Source organism: Electrona antarctica, assembly GCF_951216825.1.
Source record: "Electrona antarctica genome assembly, chromosome: 5".
Taxonomy (NCBI): domain Eukaryota; kingdom Metazoa; phylum Chordata; class Actinopteri; order Myctophiformes; family Myctophidae; genus Electrona; species Electrona antarctica.
Window position 1 is genome coordinate 44552055 of NC_136810.1, and position 17895 is coordinate 44569949.

General features: G+C 42.2%; 1 protein-coding gene across 4 annotated transcripts in view; it reads left to right on the plus strand.

Moving 5' to 3' along the window:
* The window catches only part of LOC306924133 (septin-7-like), a 52836-nt gene extending 35344 nt beyond the window's left edge, over positions 1-17492 (plus strand). For 2 of the 4 annotated variants that reach the window (XM_079502497.1, XM_079502498.1), the window contains exons 7-13: positions 344-436; positions 1190-1286; positions 10771-10822; positions 10948-11079; positions 11824-11959; positions 12410-12555; positions 14463-17492. In XM_079502497.1, the coding sequence (XP_079358623.1) occupies positions 344-436; positions 1190-1286; positions 10771-10822; positions 10948-11079; positions 11824-11959; positions 12410-12555; positions 14463-14502 (696 nt within the window). In that variant the 3' untranslated portion in view covers positions 14503-17492. The remainder of the gene's footprint in view (positions 1-343; positions 437-1189; positions 1287-10770; positions 10823-10947; positions 11080-11823; positions 11960-12409; positions 12556-14462) is intronic. The other 2 variants (XR_013790125.1, XR_013790126.1) reach the window with 2 other exon arrangements.
* Positions 17493-17895: the final 403 nt, after the last annotated feature.

Genomic DNA, 17895 nt, shown 5'->3' on the forward strand with positions numbered 1-17895 from the left:
TTCCTCCGCCATCTGTGTGAGAATAGGTGAATGTAATGCACAATCTAGGTAAAGCATCTTGGATAAAAGAGCTATATCTAAGCTCTTGGGCTTAGATCTATATGGGCATAAAAGGGACACAGACATAATATCTGAGTGGGGCATGCATTTACAACTTGCATCGTTCCAAGTAGGCCAGTGCCCAACGAGGACCGCTGTAGAGGCTCCAATGGGCACCGCTCTAGTACTGTAAATGCACCATTTACCATCTGGTGTGTGTGTGTGTGCGTGTGTATGAATTTATTTATGACGCGTTTCATTCCAAAGCATGTGTATGCTTTACTGTGTTCCTTCTGTTCCTTAGATCATGAAGGAGATTCAGGAACACAAGATAAAGATTTACGAGTTCCCAGACACGGAGGACGATGAAGACAGCAAGCTCATACGCAAGATCAAGGTAATAACTAACTGGAGCAGAAAGAGATGAAAAAGAATGAAAATTGAGTCGATGGAGGGAACTGCCGAACTCATTTCACGGAGTCCATTGTTTTCCAATATCAGCACCTTGTTGGGGGTTAAAGACAAGTTTACATAAAGAGTGAATTAGGCTTGTACCAAGAGACACAAACAGCCTAAAGTCAGTCAATCTACTGTCAATATCCAGCCCTACCCCTCTGTTCCCATTATCCAACTGGACATCAATATTAGATAAAGACCCAATTGAATGAATCCGCCCTTAGCAACAGTCACTGATGGTTACTGATGGTAACTACAAAGAAACATTTGCCCTCAATAACTAAAGCCTGATTTGTACTTGGTTGCGTGACACATGCGCACAACTAAATGTAACTCAGGCTTAAAGGGTTAGTTCAGACTTTTGGGCTTGAAATACTTGCCATTAAAGGTATTAATTGATTGAGTCCCGTGGTGGGAGTTCAGGTCGTGTTTTGGTGAATATTAAGTCATTCCGGTCATTTGGTGAGGGGCACAAATAAATGAATCCACAAAACTAGCAACATTTGTATTGTTGACAATACATTTTCTTTCAACTTTGACCCCTCTGTCACATGTAACTATGTTTTTGTGTGTGCCAAACAATATGTGTGTGCACATAATGTGAACTTCGTCCTCTGCATTTACCCATCCTATGACAATGGCAGCAGATGTTGAACAGTGTGTGAACAGTGGTGTGTTTGGTGTCGTGCTACAGGAGAAGATGCCCCTGGCCGTGGTGGGCAGCAACGTGGTGATCGAGGTCAACGGCAGGAAGGTCCGAGGGCGCCAGTACCCATGGGGCGTGGCAGAAGGTAAGTTTGCCCAGGCCAAGGTCAAGTTGCTGAGACAATACTTTCCTTATGTGGCCTATGTCAACCACTCAATGGTGGCCCATGAGTCAGTGATTCATAAATCATGGAGCTTCAAGCACATGGCTTTGAAGGGTAGCAGATCTACAAGCTCTCAACATATCATGCTGCAATGCATTGTGAGCTTGTAGATCAGCTATTACATTTTTTTGTTTTTTTTATGTTCGAATTTCGTGCCATCGGACGAAGCTTCAAATATTCAAATTCTTTCCCTAGATCTATGAGCTCACAGGGAAGAAAAACAATATACCCTTTCTTTTTTTGTGTTTTTGTTTTGCTGCTGTTGTCAAGTTGAAAGTGGTTAATCATCCCTTGGTATATCACAGAGCGATTCGATTCAGCCATTGATACCCAGGGGGCAAACCACCCTTTTTTTAGGAAACCTGCATTTGTCATAACATACAAAGTTGTCCACCAGAAATAATATCTATGACCCCATAGGATCACAACCTATATGGACAACTCGGTAAATTTTGTTGCGAAAGTCCAATATGGCCACCCACAATATTAGCCCCTATTAGTTATAATGGGGGGTGAATAGGGCAACATTTTAAACTGAGAGATATTTCCACGAAACTTCTCAGGTTGATCAATGATATGGATACGAAAAAAAATTGTATTGCAAGGTTCCATTAAATCCAATATGGCCGCCACAATATGGCCGCCACAATATTAGCACCAAGAAAATAGGTTTTGGCTCTAACTTCTGAACCAGATGAGCTAGAAATGCAAACTCGGTGTCTATTTCATGGTTTCTGACCATGAGAGACTCAATGGAATACCTATTTTTATTATTGGGTGTGTCTGGACCCTTATTGTGCATATTTACAAGATGGTGGCTACCCGAAATAGTGCTTTACCATGATTTCTACCATGATTGTTGACTGTTTTGGCAAACACAAGCAATATTAATCCATTGGCTAAGATTCATGGCACAGAAGGAACATATTTTCTTGAGCTTGCATATTGTCAAAATGGCTGCAAACATGACAAAGAAAAGAGATTACATTTCCTGTCAGATCCTATTACCCAGGGGGGCAAACCACCCCTTTTTGGATACCTGCATTTGCCATAACATCAAAGGTTGTCCACCAGAAATATCTATGACCCAATAGAATCACAACCTATATGGACACACCGGTCAATTTCTTTGCTGGAAATCCAATATGGCCACCACAATATTAGCCCCCATTAGCCTATAATGCGGATGAATAGGGCAACATTTTTAACTGAGGGATATTTCCACGAAACTTCACAGGTTGATCAATGATATGAATACCATAATGGTTTGTATTGGAAGTTTCCATGATATCCAATATGGCCACCACAATACTAGCACCCAGAAAATAGGTTTGGCTCTAAATTCTGAACCAGATGAGCTATAAATACAAACTCATGGTTTCTAACCACGAGAGATATATACTGTAATTATTTTAGCCATAATTTCCCTCTATTAAGTATTATTGTTCTGGGGTGTTTCTTTGCAGAAAGACATCCCTCTGGCTGTATTTTGGTTTTGTTCTACTGTTTCTGTTGGCATTTCCTCTGTTTATGTTGACAATCATCCCTGGCAGGGACGTGCATCGCCACGCCGGACATTCCTTCACTGAGTATGGATGGTCTCTCAGTGATGGTCCCTTGTCCATCTAGAGCCAGCCTGGCCTATGCCAGAAAATCTGTTCATGTGCCATGAGACAAGATGCAGCAGGAGCTTCACTCCATTCCTGACTGGGGATGCATCACCATTATCTTGGACTCTGGCTGGCATCCTGTCATGAAAGGACGCGATGAGAGAGATCAATGTCCCTGGACAGCCAAACTTGCCAGGGATCTGCACAGGCCCTCACGGTTGACTGTGTGAAAGGCCTTGGTGAGGTCGACAAACACCATATAGAGACCCTTCTGCACTTTTCTTGCAGCTGGCAAATGGAAAAGATCATGTTACAGGTACCTCTGCCTCCGTGGAAACCACATTGGGATCCAGGGACAACATTCTCAGCATGGCTGATTAGCCGGTTGAGGATGATTCTTGCTAAGATCTTTACTGTGATGTTCAGGACTCAGGAGGGCTATACCATGATGGTTATCGCAGTATGCCCTGTCCCGTTTCCTCTTGTAAACATGCACTAAGTCTTGAGGGACTTCCCCCTATCCAGATTACCTGGTACAGGTGCCATGCCTCCATTCTTGTAGATGTCTGCGGGCAACCCATCACCTCCTAGTGCCTTTCCAGAAGTGGGTTGTTGGAGTGCTTTCACTGTCTCTGCACTGGTGGGGGGGGGGGTCAGCCAGATCAGCTTTGATTGGTAGCTGGGGTATCGTGGCAATATCCTCTTCGGAAATTGAGGACTCTATGTTTAAGACCTCACTGAAGTGCTCTTCCCAGTGTGCTAGGATGTCACTCTTGTCAGTGAGCAGGACACTTGTCAGAGGAGCGGACTGGAGTTGAGCCAGTGGTTTTGGGCCCATAAAGAGCACACAGAATGATGCATGCATCTGAGACATTCCCAGTCAGGAATGGAGTGAAGCTCCTGCTGCATCTTGTCTCCAGTCCCTGGCACATGAACAGATTTTCTGGCAGCCTTTGATACAGCTACATGATATTGTCTTGTTCATTGACATAGGCCAGGCTGGCTCTGTAGATGGACAGGGGACTGCATTCCCGTCACTGAGAGACCATCCATACTCAGTGAAGAAAGGGATGTCCGGCTTGGCGATGCACGTCCCTGCCAGGGATGATTGTCAACATAAACAGAGGAAATGCCAACAAACAGTAGAACAAAACCAAAATACAGCCAGAGGGATGTCTTTCTGCAAAGAAACACCCCAGAACAATAATATATTTCGTGGTTAGAAACCATGAGTTTGTATTTATAGCTCATCTGGTTCAGAATTTAGAGCCAAACCTATTTTCTGGGTGCTAGTATTGTGGTGGCCATATTGGATATCATGGAAACTTCCAATACAAACCATTATGGTATTCATATCATTGATCAACCTGTGAAGTTTCGTGGAAATATCCCTCAGTTAAAAATGTTGCCCTATTCACCCGCATTATAGGCTAATGGGGGCTAATATTGTGGTGGCCATGTTGGATTTCCAGCAAAGAAATTGACCGGTGTGTACATATAGGTTGTGATTCTATTGGGTCATAGATATTTCTGGTGGACAACCTTTGATGTTATGGCAAATGCAGGTATCCAAAAAGGGGTGGTTTGCCCCCCTGGGTAATAGGATCTGACAGGAAATGTAATCTCTTTTCTTTGTCATGTTTGCAGCCATTTTGACAATATGCAAGCTCAAGAAAATATGTTCCTTCTGTGCCATGAATCTTAGCCAATGGATTAATATTGCTTGTGTTTGCCAAAACAGTCAACAATCATGGTAGAAATCATGGTAAAGCACTATTTCGGGTAGCCACCATCTTGTAAATATGCACAATAAGGGTCCAAACACACCCAATAATAAAAATAGGTATTCCATTGAGTCTCTCATGGTCAGAAACCATGAAATAGACACCGAGTTTGCATTTCTAGCTCATCTGGTTCAGAAGTTAGAGCCAAAACCTACTTTCTTGGTGCTAATATTGTGGCGGCCATATTGTGGCGGCCATATTGGATTTAATGGAAACTTGCAATACAATTTATTTTCGTATTCATATCATTGATCAACCTGAGAAGTTTCGTGGAAATATCTCTCAGTTTAAAATGTTGCCCTATTCACCCCCCATTATAACTTATAGGGGCTAATATTGGGGGCGGCCATATTGGACTTTCGCAACAAAATTGACCGAGTTGTCCATATAGGTTGTGATCTTATGGGGTCATAGATATTATTTCTGGTGGACAACTTTGTATGTTATGACAAATGCAGGTCAACCCCCTTTGCCCCCTGGGTATGAAAGGTTTTTTTGGGGAGATTGTGTTCAGACTATGTATGTTTTACCTTGGCAACATATTGACAGTTGTGAGAAGCAGTTGTTCTTGTTTTGTAAGTTACTGCTATTGAGAGTGTCGGTGAACATTCACTGTTAATATTTCTCCATCAATGCATGGAGTACGGAGTGGGAAACTATAGTGCTGCATGTTCTCAAAGAAGACCACACGCGCACACACACAGCCACACACATGCACGCACACACACGCACATGCACACATTCAGGGAGTGTGGACCTGGATCAAAGGCAATTATGGGAAATGTTGTTCCTATATGGCAGCAAGCACTGACTCATGCCAGTGATGTCATGAGAGAGAGAGAGAGAAAGACAGTGTCACTTTTTTTTCACCATTAGCCACAATTAATTGTTGTCTGTTACTGTACGTGGGTCTCTGTGTTTTTTACCATTAGCCCTGCCGCAGTGAATAGTTGTTTGTGACATTCCACTGTGTTTTCATTTGTTTTTCCTAGATAAGCTATATATATATATTATATATCTTCATAGTTGTATACATTTTTTATTATTTCAAAGCGTTTCTCTGTGGTTGACCCGTTTTATCAGTCTTATCACTTTTTCATTATTCTTTCTTTTTTTCTCTTTTTCCCCCTCTTTTTTTTCTGTCTATTCGTTTCCATGACTGACAGAGGGCATTGTTGGTAAACAAAACCATCTTTCACTTTTTTAAATCCATGGCCCACCTACTCCCCTCAGGGGTCTCACTCTTTCGCAGAGCTTTCGCCCAGGTGGGCGTGGTTTTGAGGTTATCATTCTGTGAGGTTAGGTCTAGGCATTATAACCACGCCCATCAGGTAGAATGCTCTGCGAAATAGGCAGTCCTACTCCCTCCGGCCATCCTCCACAGTTCCTCAATCACCTCTCCGTCCCTCCATCCCTCTCTGCTCCGCTCCTCTGTCTGCTGCGTCTCATCAATTAGGCTGATGGTCAAACCAATGCTCTGATCAGACCTGGGTTAAAAGAAGATTTAGCAATGCTTTATGTGGCCTCAACACAAATATATACAAATATATGACCATCCAAAAAAAAAAGGCTTCTAAGTCCTAACAGTTTTCTGAAAGCCCTGTTTCTATGTCAGTGGTGCTCAACCCTTTTCATGTCAAGGACCCCCGGAATTATCTGAATTTGGCCGCGGACCCCCATCTGAAAATATGTTGTTCCAGGCACCCCCCAGAAGCAAAGATTTGAGTTAGATTTGAGTCACCGTGAAAGAACATATATTCAAAGATTTGCGCCACATTTTCAAGATTTTTCAAAAATTGCAGATCTATACAAGCTTGTAGATCTGCTGTTTTTCAATAGCTAAAGTATAACACAATGCTTAAAACACCAAGAGGGATTCCCGTTAAATTATTACTGCATAGCCTGGGGTTCCAGGGAGATTCAAAAACGAGAATAAATTCCGTAATTTGAACCCTTTTCCTTGTGTATATATATTATATATATGTATTTTTTTTGTCCCAGGTCTGATTGCCGTAACTAGTCATGGGTAGAATTAGAGGCTGGTTGGTGCTGCATAGAAACGTATCACTCTAACTGTGTGGTGGTTCTCCTCCTGGTTCCTCTGTAGTGTGGTGCCTTGCAGTTCTGTCTCGGCTGTCTCAACAATTATCGCAATTATCGTCAATCATTTCCACATTGAAAAATGTCCGTACATTTTTTTTTAATTGCAGAAATGGCAGATCAGCAGCTAAGCTGATCTGCCAAGAAAAGTTAATACAAATATTAAAAGTGTCAGTGACTTCTTTGTATATTTAAGTTATTTGTCATATCTGCCCTGTACAATTTGTGATTACGTAGCCTAAAAAGGCAAATTCTAACGTTCCAATGTTCAATGCAACAAAAAACAAAACACAGTAAAATTGTTAATCGCAATTATTCGTCAGCTTAAATTTGTGATGGTGACAGCCCTAGACCCCAGCTTTGGCCACGCAGGATTCAACTGAATCAGTCTCCTGGGACTGAGTTGAATTGAGTCCGGTGTGTGTTACTGCAGGGTAAGAACCAAGGCTGTGCAGGAAGCCTTAGCACTATCCACTGGACCGAGGAATGGGATCTGCTCTTCTAACTCATTGCTTCTAGGTTCATGAGCAACCTCTGACCAATGCATCATCTCGCTTAGGTTGTCCTTAAGGACGGTCACCACTACTGGGCTTTTCCATATGAGCTCTCCTCACTCACAGCATTCATGGATTCTTAGTGGATTGTCATATCCAATATAGCATATTATTATTCATGTCTGTAAACAAACCCTCATACACACAGTTGTGCATGTTTCAAACGAACAGCTCTGCGTTCTGATTCTGAATTCACACAATAAAGATGAATGCCGTTCATATAGGCATACAAATATAAACATTACTGGTAGCTTAAAAATAATTGGGCTCAAAACACCTGATGAACTAAGTTGGTGTGACATCATTATTTCCCCATCAACAGCCATTTGGCATGGGTTAACAAGTCGCGAGCCACTATTAAAGTAACAATTTTGAGATTTGATAAAACATCAGGTGTTTTCTGCCATCCCATTAGAGTTTGTTGCAACCCTTGATGTGTTTCCTATGATCTTTTCTACCCCTTAGACCCCTACGTTTTGCCCTTTTATTAAGACTAGCGTCCCCAACTACTCATAGAAACCTCATATAACCCACCGCCCCGCTCCCTTACAAATCCACTTCTACTATCTAGTTGGCACACGTGCAGATATATATGGTGTTGATCCAGGACAGGTCTGGGCCGAGTGTGGGCCGATTCTGGGTCAGAACCAGGCCTACTTGCTCCAGACCCAGATTTCGTCCCCGCTGGGCGTGACGGTAACTAAAAAAACAGTGGTGGAAAAAGTACTCAGGCTTTTTACTTAAATGAAAGTATCAATTCTGCAATGTAGAAATACACTAGAATAAGTCCGGAATTCAAAATTGAGTAAAAGTACAAAAGTATTGGCATCAAAATGTACTTAAAAGTACCAAAAGTAAAAGTACTTATTATGCAGAATGTCCCATTTCAAGTTTTCAAATGTTTTAACATCTTTTGAAAATAGCAGATCTACAAGCTCTGAGCTTGTAGATGTGCTATTTTCAAATGGCTGAAATGTACAGTATATAGGGCTGAAGTGGTTACTGTATGTTTTGTAATAATAATCAAAATCTACAAAGTAACTAGTTAACTAAAGTTGTCAAATAAATGTAGTGGACTAAAAGTACAATATTGGATCTGAGATGTAGTGTCGTAGAAATAAAAGTATTTGAAATTGGAAGTAAAGTCCAAATACCTCAAAATTGTACTTAAGTGCAATACTTAAGTAAATGTACTTAGTTACTTTCCACCACTGCGCACCCCTCCCCTCCATCAGAGCTCCCTCAGCTAGAAGAAGCGGCAGGTCATTGGCTGGCTTGGGAGGTCACGGGGCGGCACAACTTAAGTTTCATCAATGGTAAGGTTAGAGAGCTCTTCATAGGTCAAAATAAATAAGGTCCCGAACCTGAAATTTGATCCGATTCCGACCGGAAAATGAAACCCGGGTGGACCCATGATCATTTCGTCTGGGACCGATTATTTCCTAGATTCGATTATTTCCGAGATTCGATTTTGAGAGACCCGACGAGTAATCAATGATTGTACGCCGGTGTTTTCAATTCAAATGAGCCTGGTGCATGGCACTCGCATGCATGCATTAGCGTAGCTCAACTGTTTTCTGTTGCGCTGCAGTAATCTTATCCTAAACCAGCCTAAAACATTGCACAAGTTAAACAACTCTCGCGTTTCTCTTTCACACAGTAGTGCGCCGCACACACAGTAGTACGGGTCTTCTCTTTCACACAGTAGTGCGCCGCACACACAGTAGTACGGGTCTTCTTGGATCCACTCCTATCCACACATAACGATAGACAGACCTGCGTTCCGTGGGACATACGTCCGATACCGACCCGGCTCCGAGTGATTATGAGAAAACACGGATCCGACCCGTGCGGGTCTTGGGTGGTCCTCTCGGGCATTTTCGGAATCGGGGGGGCCCGTGAAGAGCTCTAGTCTACATCCTTATTCGCTCCCACTGATGTTGATTGACAGTGAACGAGACGGAGGCCAGCCAGTACGGAGCAGCGTTGTTTGTTGATGAGGATCACAATCGCTGTGACCTCCACATAAGACCTCCTCGGTAGCAGGCCTCCCACTGCAGCCACCCCAGTTTACCTGCATGCCTTTCCACACAATGGGCTTTGCACCATAGAGTTATAAATAATAAAGAAGGCACCGGAATTTCCCCTCCCATCCACTTGCATGGAGTTGCTCACCCAGCGCATACTCCCTTTTCACCCCTTCTTCCGGGTTGGAACACTAGTGGGCTCCGCCCATTTTGCCCCTATCTACGTCATAGAATTGCATTCATGAGCGTGCCGGGCCGAAAGCATGAACGAGGGCCGCCGCTGTCGAGTACGAGGTTCAACGGAGCAATTCTATGACGTAGAGAGGACCCAGTTCCGCTCGAGCTGCAGTAGGGCAGTAGGGCCAGCCAGGGCTTGCTATGCATGCGATAATACTAATTAAGGCTCTGTTCCATTTAGTGTGCAGAGGTTCTCAAACTTTTTAATTTCAAGGACCCCATAACTCTGAGTGTACAAATGGTTCCATTTGTACACTTAGAGTTACACACCCGTACAGGGCCATTTGGATCTGGGTCTCAAGGACGCTTTGAGACCCACTGGTGTAGCAGTGTTTCCAGTGAGCCAACACGCACAATAGCAGCACCCTGACTCTGTTTGACCAGAATGGAACAGAGCCTTCATTAGTATCATCGGTAACACCTGTGAAGGAAGTAGGAAAGGGCCCCAAGTTCTTTCCAAAATGGCGTGTGACGTGCATAGAGCTCATTCCATCTTAACTTCTAACCATGTCTTTGATATGCAAATAAACTATTGTATGAACTGCTTGCCTCTTAACTGTCTGGCTTTTATGGGGTTTTAAATCTTCAGTGCGTGTGTTTCACTGTCCTACTTACTGTACTAGTATTGCATTAGTATTACTACATGGCACTTGTCCCTCTGGTTGTTGCGGTGTGTGCAGCGCGTGTGTAACGGTAGCTTTCCACATACAGCTTTTTTTTTGTGTGTGACGTCTTCTTAGTTTGATGTGATAACTCTGAAATCGAACATAACTTTGTCTTGGTCGCTCATCAAAAAAACATTAACCTATGTTCGACTATCTCTATGTGATTAAGCAGATGTACCACTCAGTAGCCGCCAATTAACCCCAACTCCGCTTCAATCCCTTCTGTGTCGTGAATTAGACCCTGCAGTCAAATCTACCCGTAGCCTCTAGGCTAGCTATCTGTGTAACCCAGAGCGTCACTGCGTGGAGTTGTTTATGACATTGATTCAGCTTGTAATATTGAGGGAAAATCACGTGAGATGAGAAAAGTGTTGTATGATATTAATCAAATATCTCTCTGTCTCTGTCTCTCTCTCCTTTGTGGTTCAGTGGAGAACGGGGAGCATTGTGACTTCACCGTGCTGCGGAACATGCTCATCAGGTGAAGTACAACTGCGATTGTTTCAGTGTTTATATAAAACCATGACTGGCTAAGACTAAATTAAATCTTATTCAAAAGACTAAAACTAAATCAAAATGTCAACACGGTCTCCCATACCTCCGTAGAACCCACATGCAGGACCTGAAGGATGTGACCAACAACGTCCACTATGAGAACTACCGCAGCAGGAAGCTGGCAGCGGTCACCTGCAACGGGGTGGACAACTCCAAGAGCAGGACAGCAGGACAGCTCTGCAGGTACCACAAATTTACTTAAGTAGAACTACTCTGTAGTTCCAAAGGTACTTGAATAAAAGTATTGGCATAAAATATACTTTTAAGTGCCAAAAGTAGAAAGTACTCATTATGCAGAGTGTCTCATTTCAAGTTTTCAAATTTATAAAATCTTTTGAAAATAGCAGCTCTACAAGCTCTCATTGTGAGCTTGTAGATCTGCTATTTTTCATAGGGCTGAAGTGGTTAATGTTTTGTAGAAATAATCAAAATCAGTGACTAAAGTTGTCAAATAATTGTAGTCGAGTAAAAAGTACAAATGTAGTGGAGTAGTAAAGGTATTGTAAACTTGAAATACTCAAGTAAAGTACAAATGTCTCAAAATTGTACTTTAGTACAGTACTTTAGTACATGTACCTAGTTACTCTCCAGCGCTGGTCACCAGCTTCTAAACTGGTGACGTTGGAGTTTGGAAGCGCTCGTTGAAAAGCACTCAACAGCCCTGCGTACCACCCGTTTCTAAATTGCACATAATGCAGGTGGCAGCAGGACGTTGCGTTATTGAAAAAGAGATAGAAAGAGGATAATTCAAGTACAGTACAGCTGCAATGTCCAGAATGTAGTTTCTTTTGCCACTCGGTAGGTGTTCCCGCATAACTTCCTTCTGGGTACAATGATGTCATACGCATAACCTCTATAAATGGTTTTATTAGTTTAATTGGCAGCATACTGGGTCAGTTTTAATGGATGTCCCTCCCTGTCCAACAGGAGTCCCCTGGCCCAAATGGAGGAAGAGCGGAAGGATCACGTGATGAAGATGAAGAAGATGGAGACGGAGATGGAGCAGGTCTTTGAGATGAAGGTCAAGGAGAAGAAACAGAAACTGAAGGACTCTGAGGCTGAGGTGGGCTTGAGAACTGTGTGTGTGTGTGTGTGTGTGTGTGTGTGTGTGTGTGTGTGTGTGTGTGTGTGTGTGTGTGTGTGTGTGTGTGTGTGTGTGTGTGTGTGTGTGTGTGTGTGTGTGTGTGTGTGTGTGTGTGTGTGTGTGTGTGTGTGTGTGTGTGTGTGTGTGTGTGTGTGTGTGTGGGGACAAATTAATCTGCACAACAACTCATTTGGAGAGAAAAAGGGGGTAAAAAAAATAATTGGCTACTTAAAATGTAGCCTTATTGAAGCTTTTGTGGTGGCCCAACACCTTACTAAGACAATCTATGTCGGTTTGTCCTTTTTTAGTCATCACACATTTGTATATGTATTGTGCATACATACTTATTTATTAAGACATTTGTAGAATCTGGTCTCGGGTCTAAATGGGTTAATATGACTTGACACCTGGTCTCTCCTCCACCCTCAGCTGGAGCGCCGTCACGAGCAGATGAAGAAGAACCTGGAGGCCCAGTACAAGGAGCTGGAGGAGAAGAGGCGTGTGTACGAGGATGAGAAGGCCAACTGGGAGACGCAGCAGAGGATCCTGGAGCAGCAGAAACTGGACGCCTCCAAGTCAGTAACCCAAACTACACTGGGGCGACTGTGGCTCAAGAGGTAGAGCAGGTCGTCCAATGATCCATGGGTCGGCGGTTCGAATCCCAGCTCCTCCTGTCTACATGTCGAAGTGTCCTTGGGCAAGACACTGAACCCCAAATTGCTCCCGATGTGCTGGTTGGTACCTTGCATGGCTTCCGCCGCAATCGGTGTATGAATGTGTGTGTGAATGGGTGAATGTAATGCACAATCTATGTAAAGCGCCTTGGATAAAGGCGCTATATAAATGCACCATTTACCATTTACCAAACTACACGCTTTGCATTGATTGATTTAAAGCAGTGGTTTTCAACCGGTGGACCTGGGACCTACACCACCATTTGGTTTCATTTTACGCTCTCAAGAGTTACATTAATGTTAAACATCTGCATTGCTTAATTTATGAGAAGTCTACTCAATTAGAGAATGTAGAATAATTGTTATTTTGATCAACGTTTGCCAACAGTATTGTGTGTCAATTGTGTGTCAATTGACACACACTAGTGACTATATAGTAGTGTCTATCTGTACGTCTCTAAATGTTTTGATGAATTGAACATGGTGGACCCTCTTGTAAACAAGTGTAATGCTTAATTGGGTCGTCCACTCACAGTTAACAGTCTTTGTATTGAGTTTGTGCTTGAAATGTACTGTAATTCTGCAAACTGTTAATAAATATTTCAATCAATCAATCAAAAGTCAACGACGATAACAGAATATTCTTTATTTTGGGTCTGAGAGGCTAAATCTCATCAAATGGTGGTCCATTTAGCCTGATAACAGACTGTGGACTGAAAGCTTCCGTCTGACATTGCGTCCCCTCTAAGCCGCTGTTTCCCAAACAGTGTTGGGGGCCAATTTGTGGGTCGCGGACACATTTTTATGGGTCCCACATTTTGTTTTTTAATTATTATTATTTCAAAACATTTTCAAAAAACATCCCCAAAGAAATGCAAAAATGTCCATGAATTCAAAACAAATTCAATTTGGTTTTTTTCAGTAGAAAGAAAAAAAATGTAAGAAATTCTATAAATTAGAAAACAAATGTTTAAGAATTAGTGAAAATCGCAAAGTGACGCTTGTAGATTGTCTATTTTGGCTAGTTTGGGTCCCACGCAAACATCTAATTTCTTTTTTGGGCCTTTTTGGGCGATTTGATTGGCCAATCACTAGAGCTCAACGTATCCGTCATCTCGGTAAACTGTGTAGTTTGTCAATTAAATAAACACGTGGCACATTTCGAGTGTGCAACACGAGTGCCTGGAGTCCATAGATTCCATAGCCCAAGGGGACGGGTGTGATGTGAACAACCCCTCTGCGTTTCAGTTCAGTGAGTGACTTCCCGATGCAGGCGGACGTCCAGCCAAGCACTGAACTGAACAGCTGAACAAATCATTTGATGGGAACTTTTTAGCAGTGTTGCATTGGGGATGTTATCTCTGCTGGGTCGCTATTAATCTACTGCCAGAATTGTTTCAGTCCGTGTCCCTTCCCTGCAGACTGGTCTTTTCAGACGATTATCTCATTTTGGAGACCCAACAACTCATTGGCCTAGAACCGGAAGTAAAATTGGCTAAGCTACGTTAGCCGCGATCTTTTTATAAGTCACCCAAAACGTACATTTCGTAACCGCGGTCCGCGACCAGCAACGCTATAGCTATGAGCCGTGAACAACTGAACATCGCTGTTTTGATCCAAAACTCAATCTGGTAAAAAGAATCGGAGATAAAGGTTTTTTAAGTGTGTGTGGCTTGTGAGAATGTTTTAATGCAAACAAACGTGTCCTGCTTTTACATTTTACTCCTAATGTAAAGTACAGTGCTTTGTGGCCAGACATTGTTTAATGTCTTTTTATAATTTCTTAATTTTTCTCTTCCCTCTTGCAGGACAATGGAAAAGAACAAAAAGAAAGGAAAAATATTTTAAGAGACGAAAGCCATCCCATCAGATTTAAGAAACCATAAACTCATTTTTTTTCCAACCCTCTGAAGTTATCTGTGACCCTCCAAACACATCCAGCAACTCGAGGGTACATGCACACTTGACACCTACAAACGTGCGCACACACACACACGCACACATACACACACACACATACACGTGGGCGTGCAACATATAGGCATTATACCAATACATTAAACAAGAATATTCCATGTGCAAGTTTCCCTTACATGTAGCATGTGGGGCAAATTGCACGTTTACACACGCGTATACAAAACACTCTTCATGGGGTTTGATTCGTCTGCCACAACAAGCATTGGATTTTCATTTGGAATGCATGCGTGTTTATAAAAGTCAATATCTTCAGAATTCTTTGACAACGAGGAAAACTGGGTTCCTCTGAACAGTGGAGTCACACATGGCAGGCACCATGCATAGCCCTTTTCTTTATGCCTAGTATTCATATGTTCTCTTAAATGTTTTCCAAATCATTATTACTCACTCTTTCTTTCACGGTTCTTAAAAACACCACAGTGGCGGAGAACACCAAACAAGAAATGATGACATAGTCATATTTGTCAGGTGAAACAAGCGCTGTCTCCATTACAAATGCAATAAAACACCTCAAATACCCCGTGTGAAGGATTGCACACGAAGTAGAATTATTTACAGTGAGTGTTATATTGAATAAAACCTCCTGCTCGTCCTAAGCAGGCTCAGTGTCTCGCTCGAGGAAGCACACTTTAAAACAATGCTAGAAAGTTGAATGAATACGGTACTGTACGTTGAGATAGTGTGGGAGGAGAGAGGGTTATATGTACTATATACTCTGGAGCCGTTTGACCACGTGAACCCCAAGCATCGTTATCCTGGATCCAACATTCTCTGAAAATAGCTCACTGTCTGTCACATTGTGGATTCTAGAGCAGCTATTTTCGGCAGAAAGATTTGGTGTTGAGGTGAAAAAAAGATTGAACCCAAGTACAGAGGCAACTCAGGTAAAAAAACAAATAGATAAGAGGGTTTAATTAAATCACCTGCACGTTTTCATGAACATCAAGAGATCAAAGATTTCTCGTGTGTGTGTGTGTGTGTGTGTGTGTGTGTGTGTGTGTGTGTGTGTGTGTGTGTGTGTGTGTGTGTGTGTGTGTGTGTGTGTGTGTGTGTGTGTGTGTGTGTGTGTGTGTGTGTGTGTGTGTGTGTGTGTGTGTGTGTGTGTGTGTGTGTGTGTGTGTGTGTGTGTGTGTGTGTGTGTGTGTGTGTGTGTGTGTGTGTGTGTGTGCGCGTGCGCGCACGCGTACGCCTACAGTATGACAAGTGAGTGCAGCCGATGTTTGAGGTCATAGATATTGGAGTTTTTTTTTTTACAAAAATAAAAAAATAAAAAAGGCAGGCACAGAGGATATACCGTGTAACCGTACCCATAACACGGTCCGTTTCATTGCAACGTGTTTTGTTCCTGGACACTAAAGCAAAGCAATCACTTTCCTCCTTGAATAGATGATGGTTATGCAAAAGCTGCATGGATGTCTATAACAGTGCTTACGTTTCATATTGTGATGAAAGTGGTGGGTGTCGTCCCAAAGCCCCGAATCTAAGACCCCTTAGCCTTCTTCTCCCTGTACCCCAATTATCTCTCAGTAGAGAGACGTTAGCAGCCGCGATCATCACGGCTCTGTCTCAGAGCTGAATACAAAGAAGTACTATTCTAAAAAAAAACAACAACTTCCAAATGCCTTTCGGTGATGCATTAATGTCTCCACATGGAACGGTGATAAGTAAATAACTCCCAGAATAGATTCAAAACGTTAGCTTTCCGTTTTCTCCTGTGACGCATAAAAAGGAGCTATATGGAATATATTTTGTCTTGGGTCTGATTTTGATCTGGGAGTCAGTGAGCACATTGTGTGAAACCGCTGAGTCTTTAGTGTACCTATCTGAGAATGGCCATGTTTTATTAAACCGCTGAGTCTTTAGTGTACCTATCTGAGAATGGCCATGTTTTATTTTGATACAGTGGTGATAAATAAGTGTACGGAAAAATAACTATGACCCTTAAACTCCCATAGTTTGTGAAATGGTTCATAGGTCAATCCATTCTTTCTTAGTATAGAATTAGTTTTACAAACTTTGCATATAGTCTTTAAATTGCATTTTTTGTTTTAAGCAAAATATAAAAGGGACTAAGTAATACATGCATATGTTTCTCACGTGATATGCACATAATTCCTGTTTGGGTTTTGTTTGTGGTAGACTTAAAATCTATAGCCTTTGGATTGCAGAATGTCACAAATGAACGTGAGCAATGAAACATGGCAGCCTGTAGGACTGTGTGACAGTGCCCTCTGGTGGACAGATTTGTACACAGCGTAATACATTACACAGGGAGACACGTTGCAAATCTTAAGTACATAAACAGTACTCTACTACTCACCCTTCATGCAGCTCAGCAAATAAGATCAATACATTTTATTCAATGCCCACACCTTGTCAAAGACATCGATGGACACACACACACATCACACACACACACACATCACAAACAACATGCCAAGGGGTATACTTTCTCAGGACTAATCTCAAACGTATGGGACCCAATTCAAGCCATACACAAAAATTAACCAATCTACAAGCTCACGGATGCAACACAGATTGTGATCTTGTAGATCGGCTGTTTTTGACACACCGTCGGATGACGCTGCATAAATTAGGCGTTGTGAGTTATTCTATGGTCCAAACAGTCTTAAAAAGTCTCGGTCGAGTAAAAAATAACAGACTTCCACTGCTCTTGAACCACTCCCCCTTAAGAGTCCCTGATTAAGCTAGACTTGAGTTTAGGATGTTTTTCTTCGTTTTTTTGTTTTTTCTTCTTTTTTTAATGTAAACTGTATTCTGCTTCTCTTGTTTTATTATCGACTGTTCTATATCTATAACTGTACATTATTAATATTAAAGATGAGAAGGTAATGCTTACATTCCTATGGTGTGCTGTTTTGTCAGGACTCGTGTCGCATATTTTCTTGACGTCTTATGCTGCGTAGCACTTAAAGATTTGTGTGATATATAACGTATTATTATATGCCATGACAAGCATACAGCAAATGTCTCGAACATACAAGAACAGACAGTAGCAGTGGCGTGCAGCATTTTGAGGGGCAGGTGCTCCAGTGAAAAGGGGCACCTTGTGTGGTGTGTGGGCTGCTGTAATAGTGTGTGAGTTATAGATTTTGAGGCATAAATAATATATTAGCAGCTTTTAATCCAGAATTGTTCGATGTTACCATGTGCCACATACTGTACAGTCGGTACACTGTACAAAAAAAATCTTTCAAAAGGGCACATTACTGTCCAGAGGGCAAAAGGGAAGGTGCTCTAGCA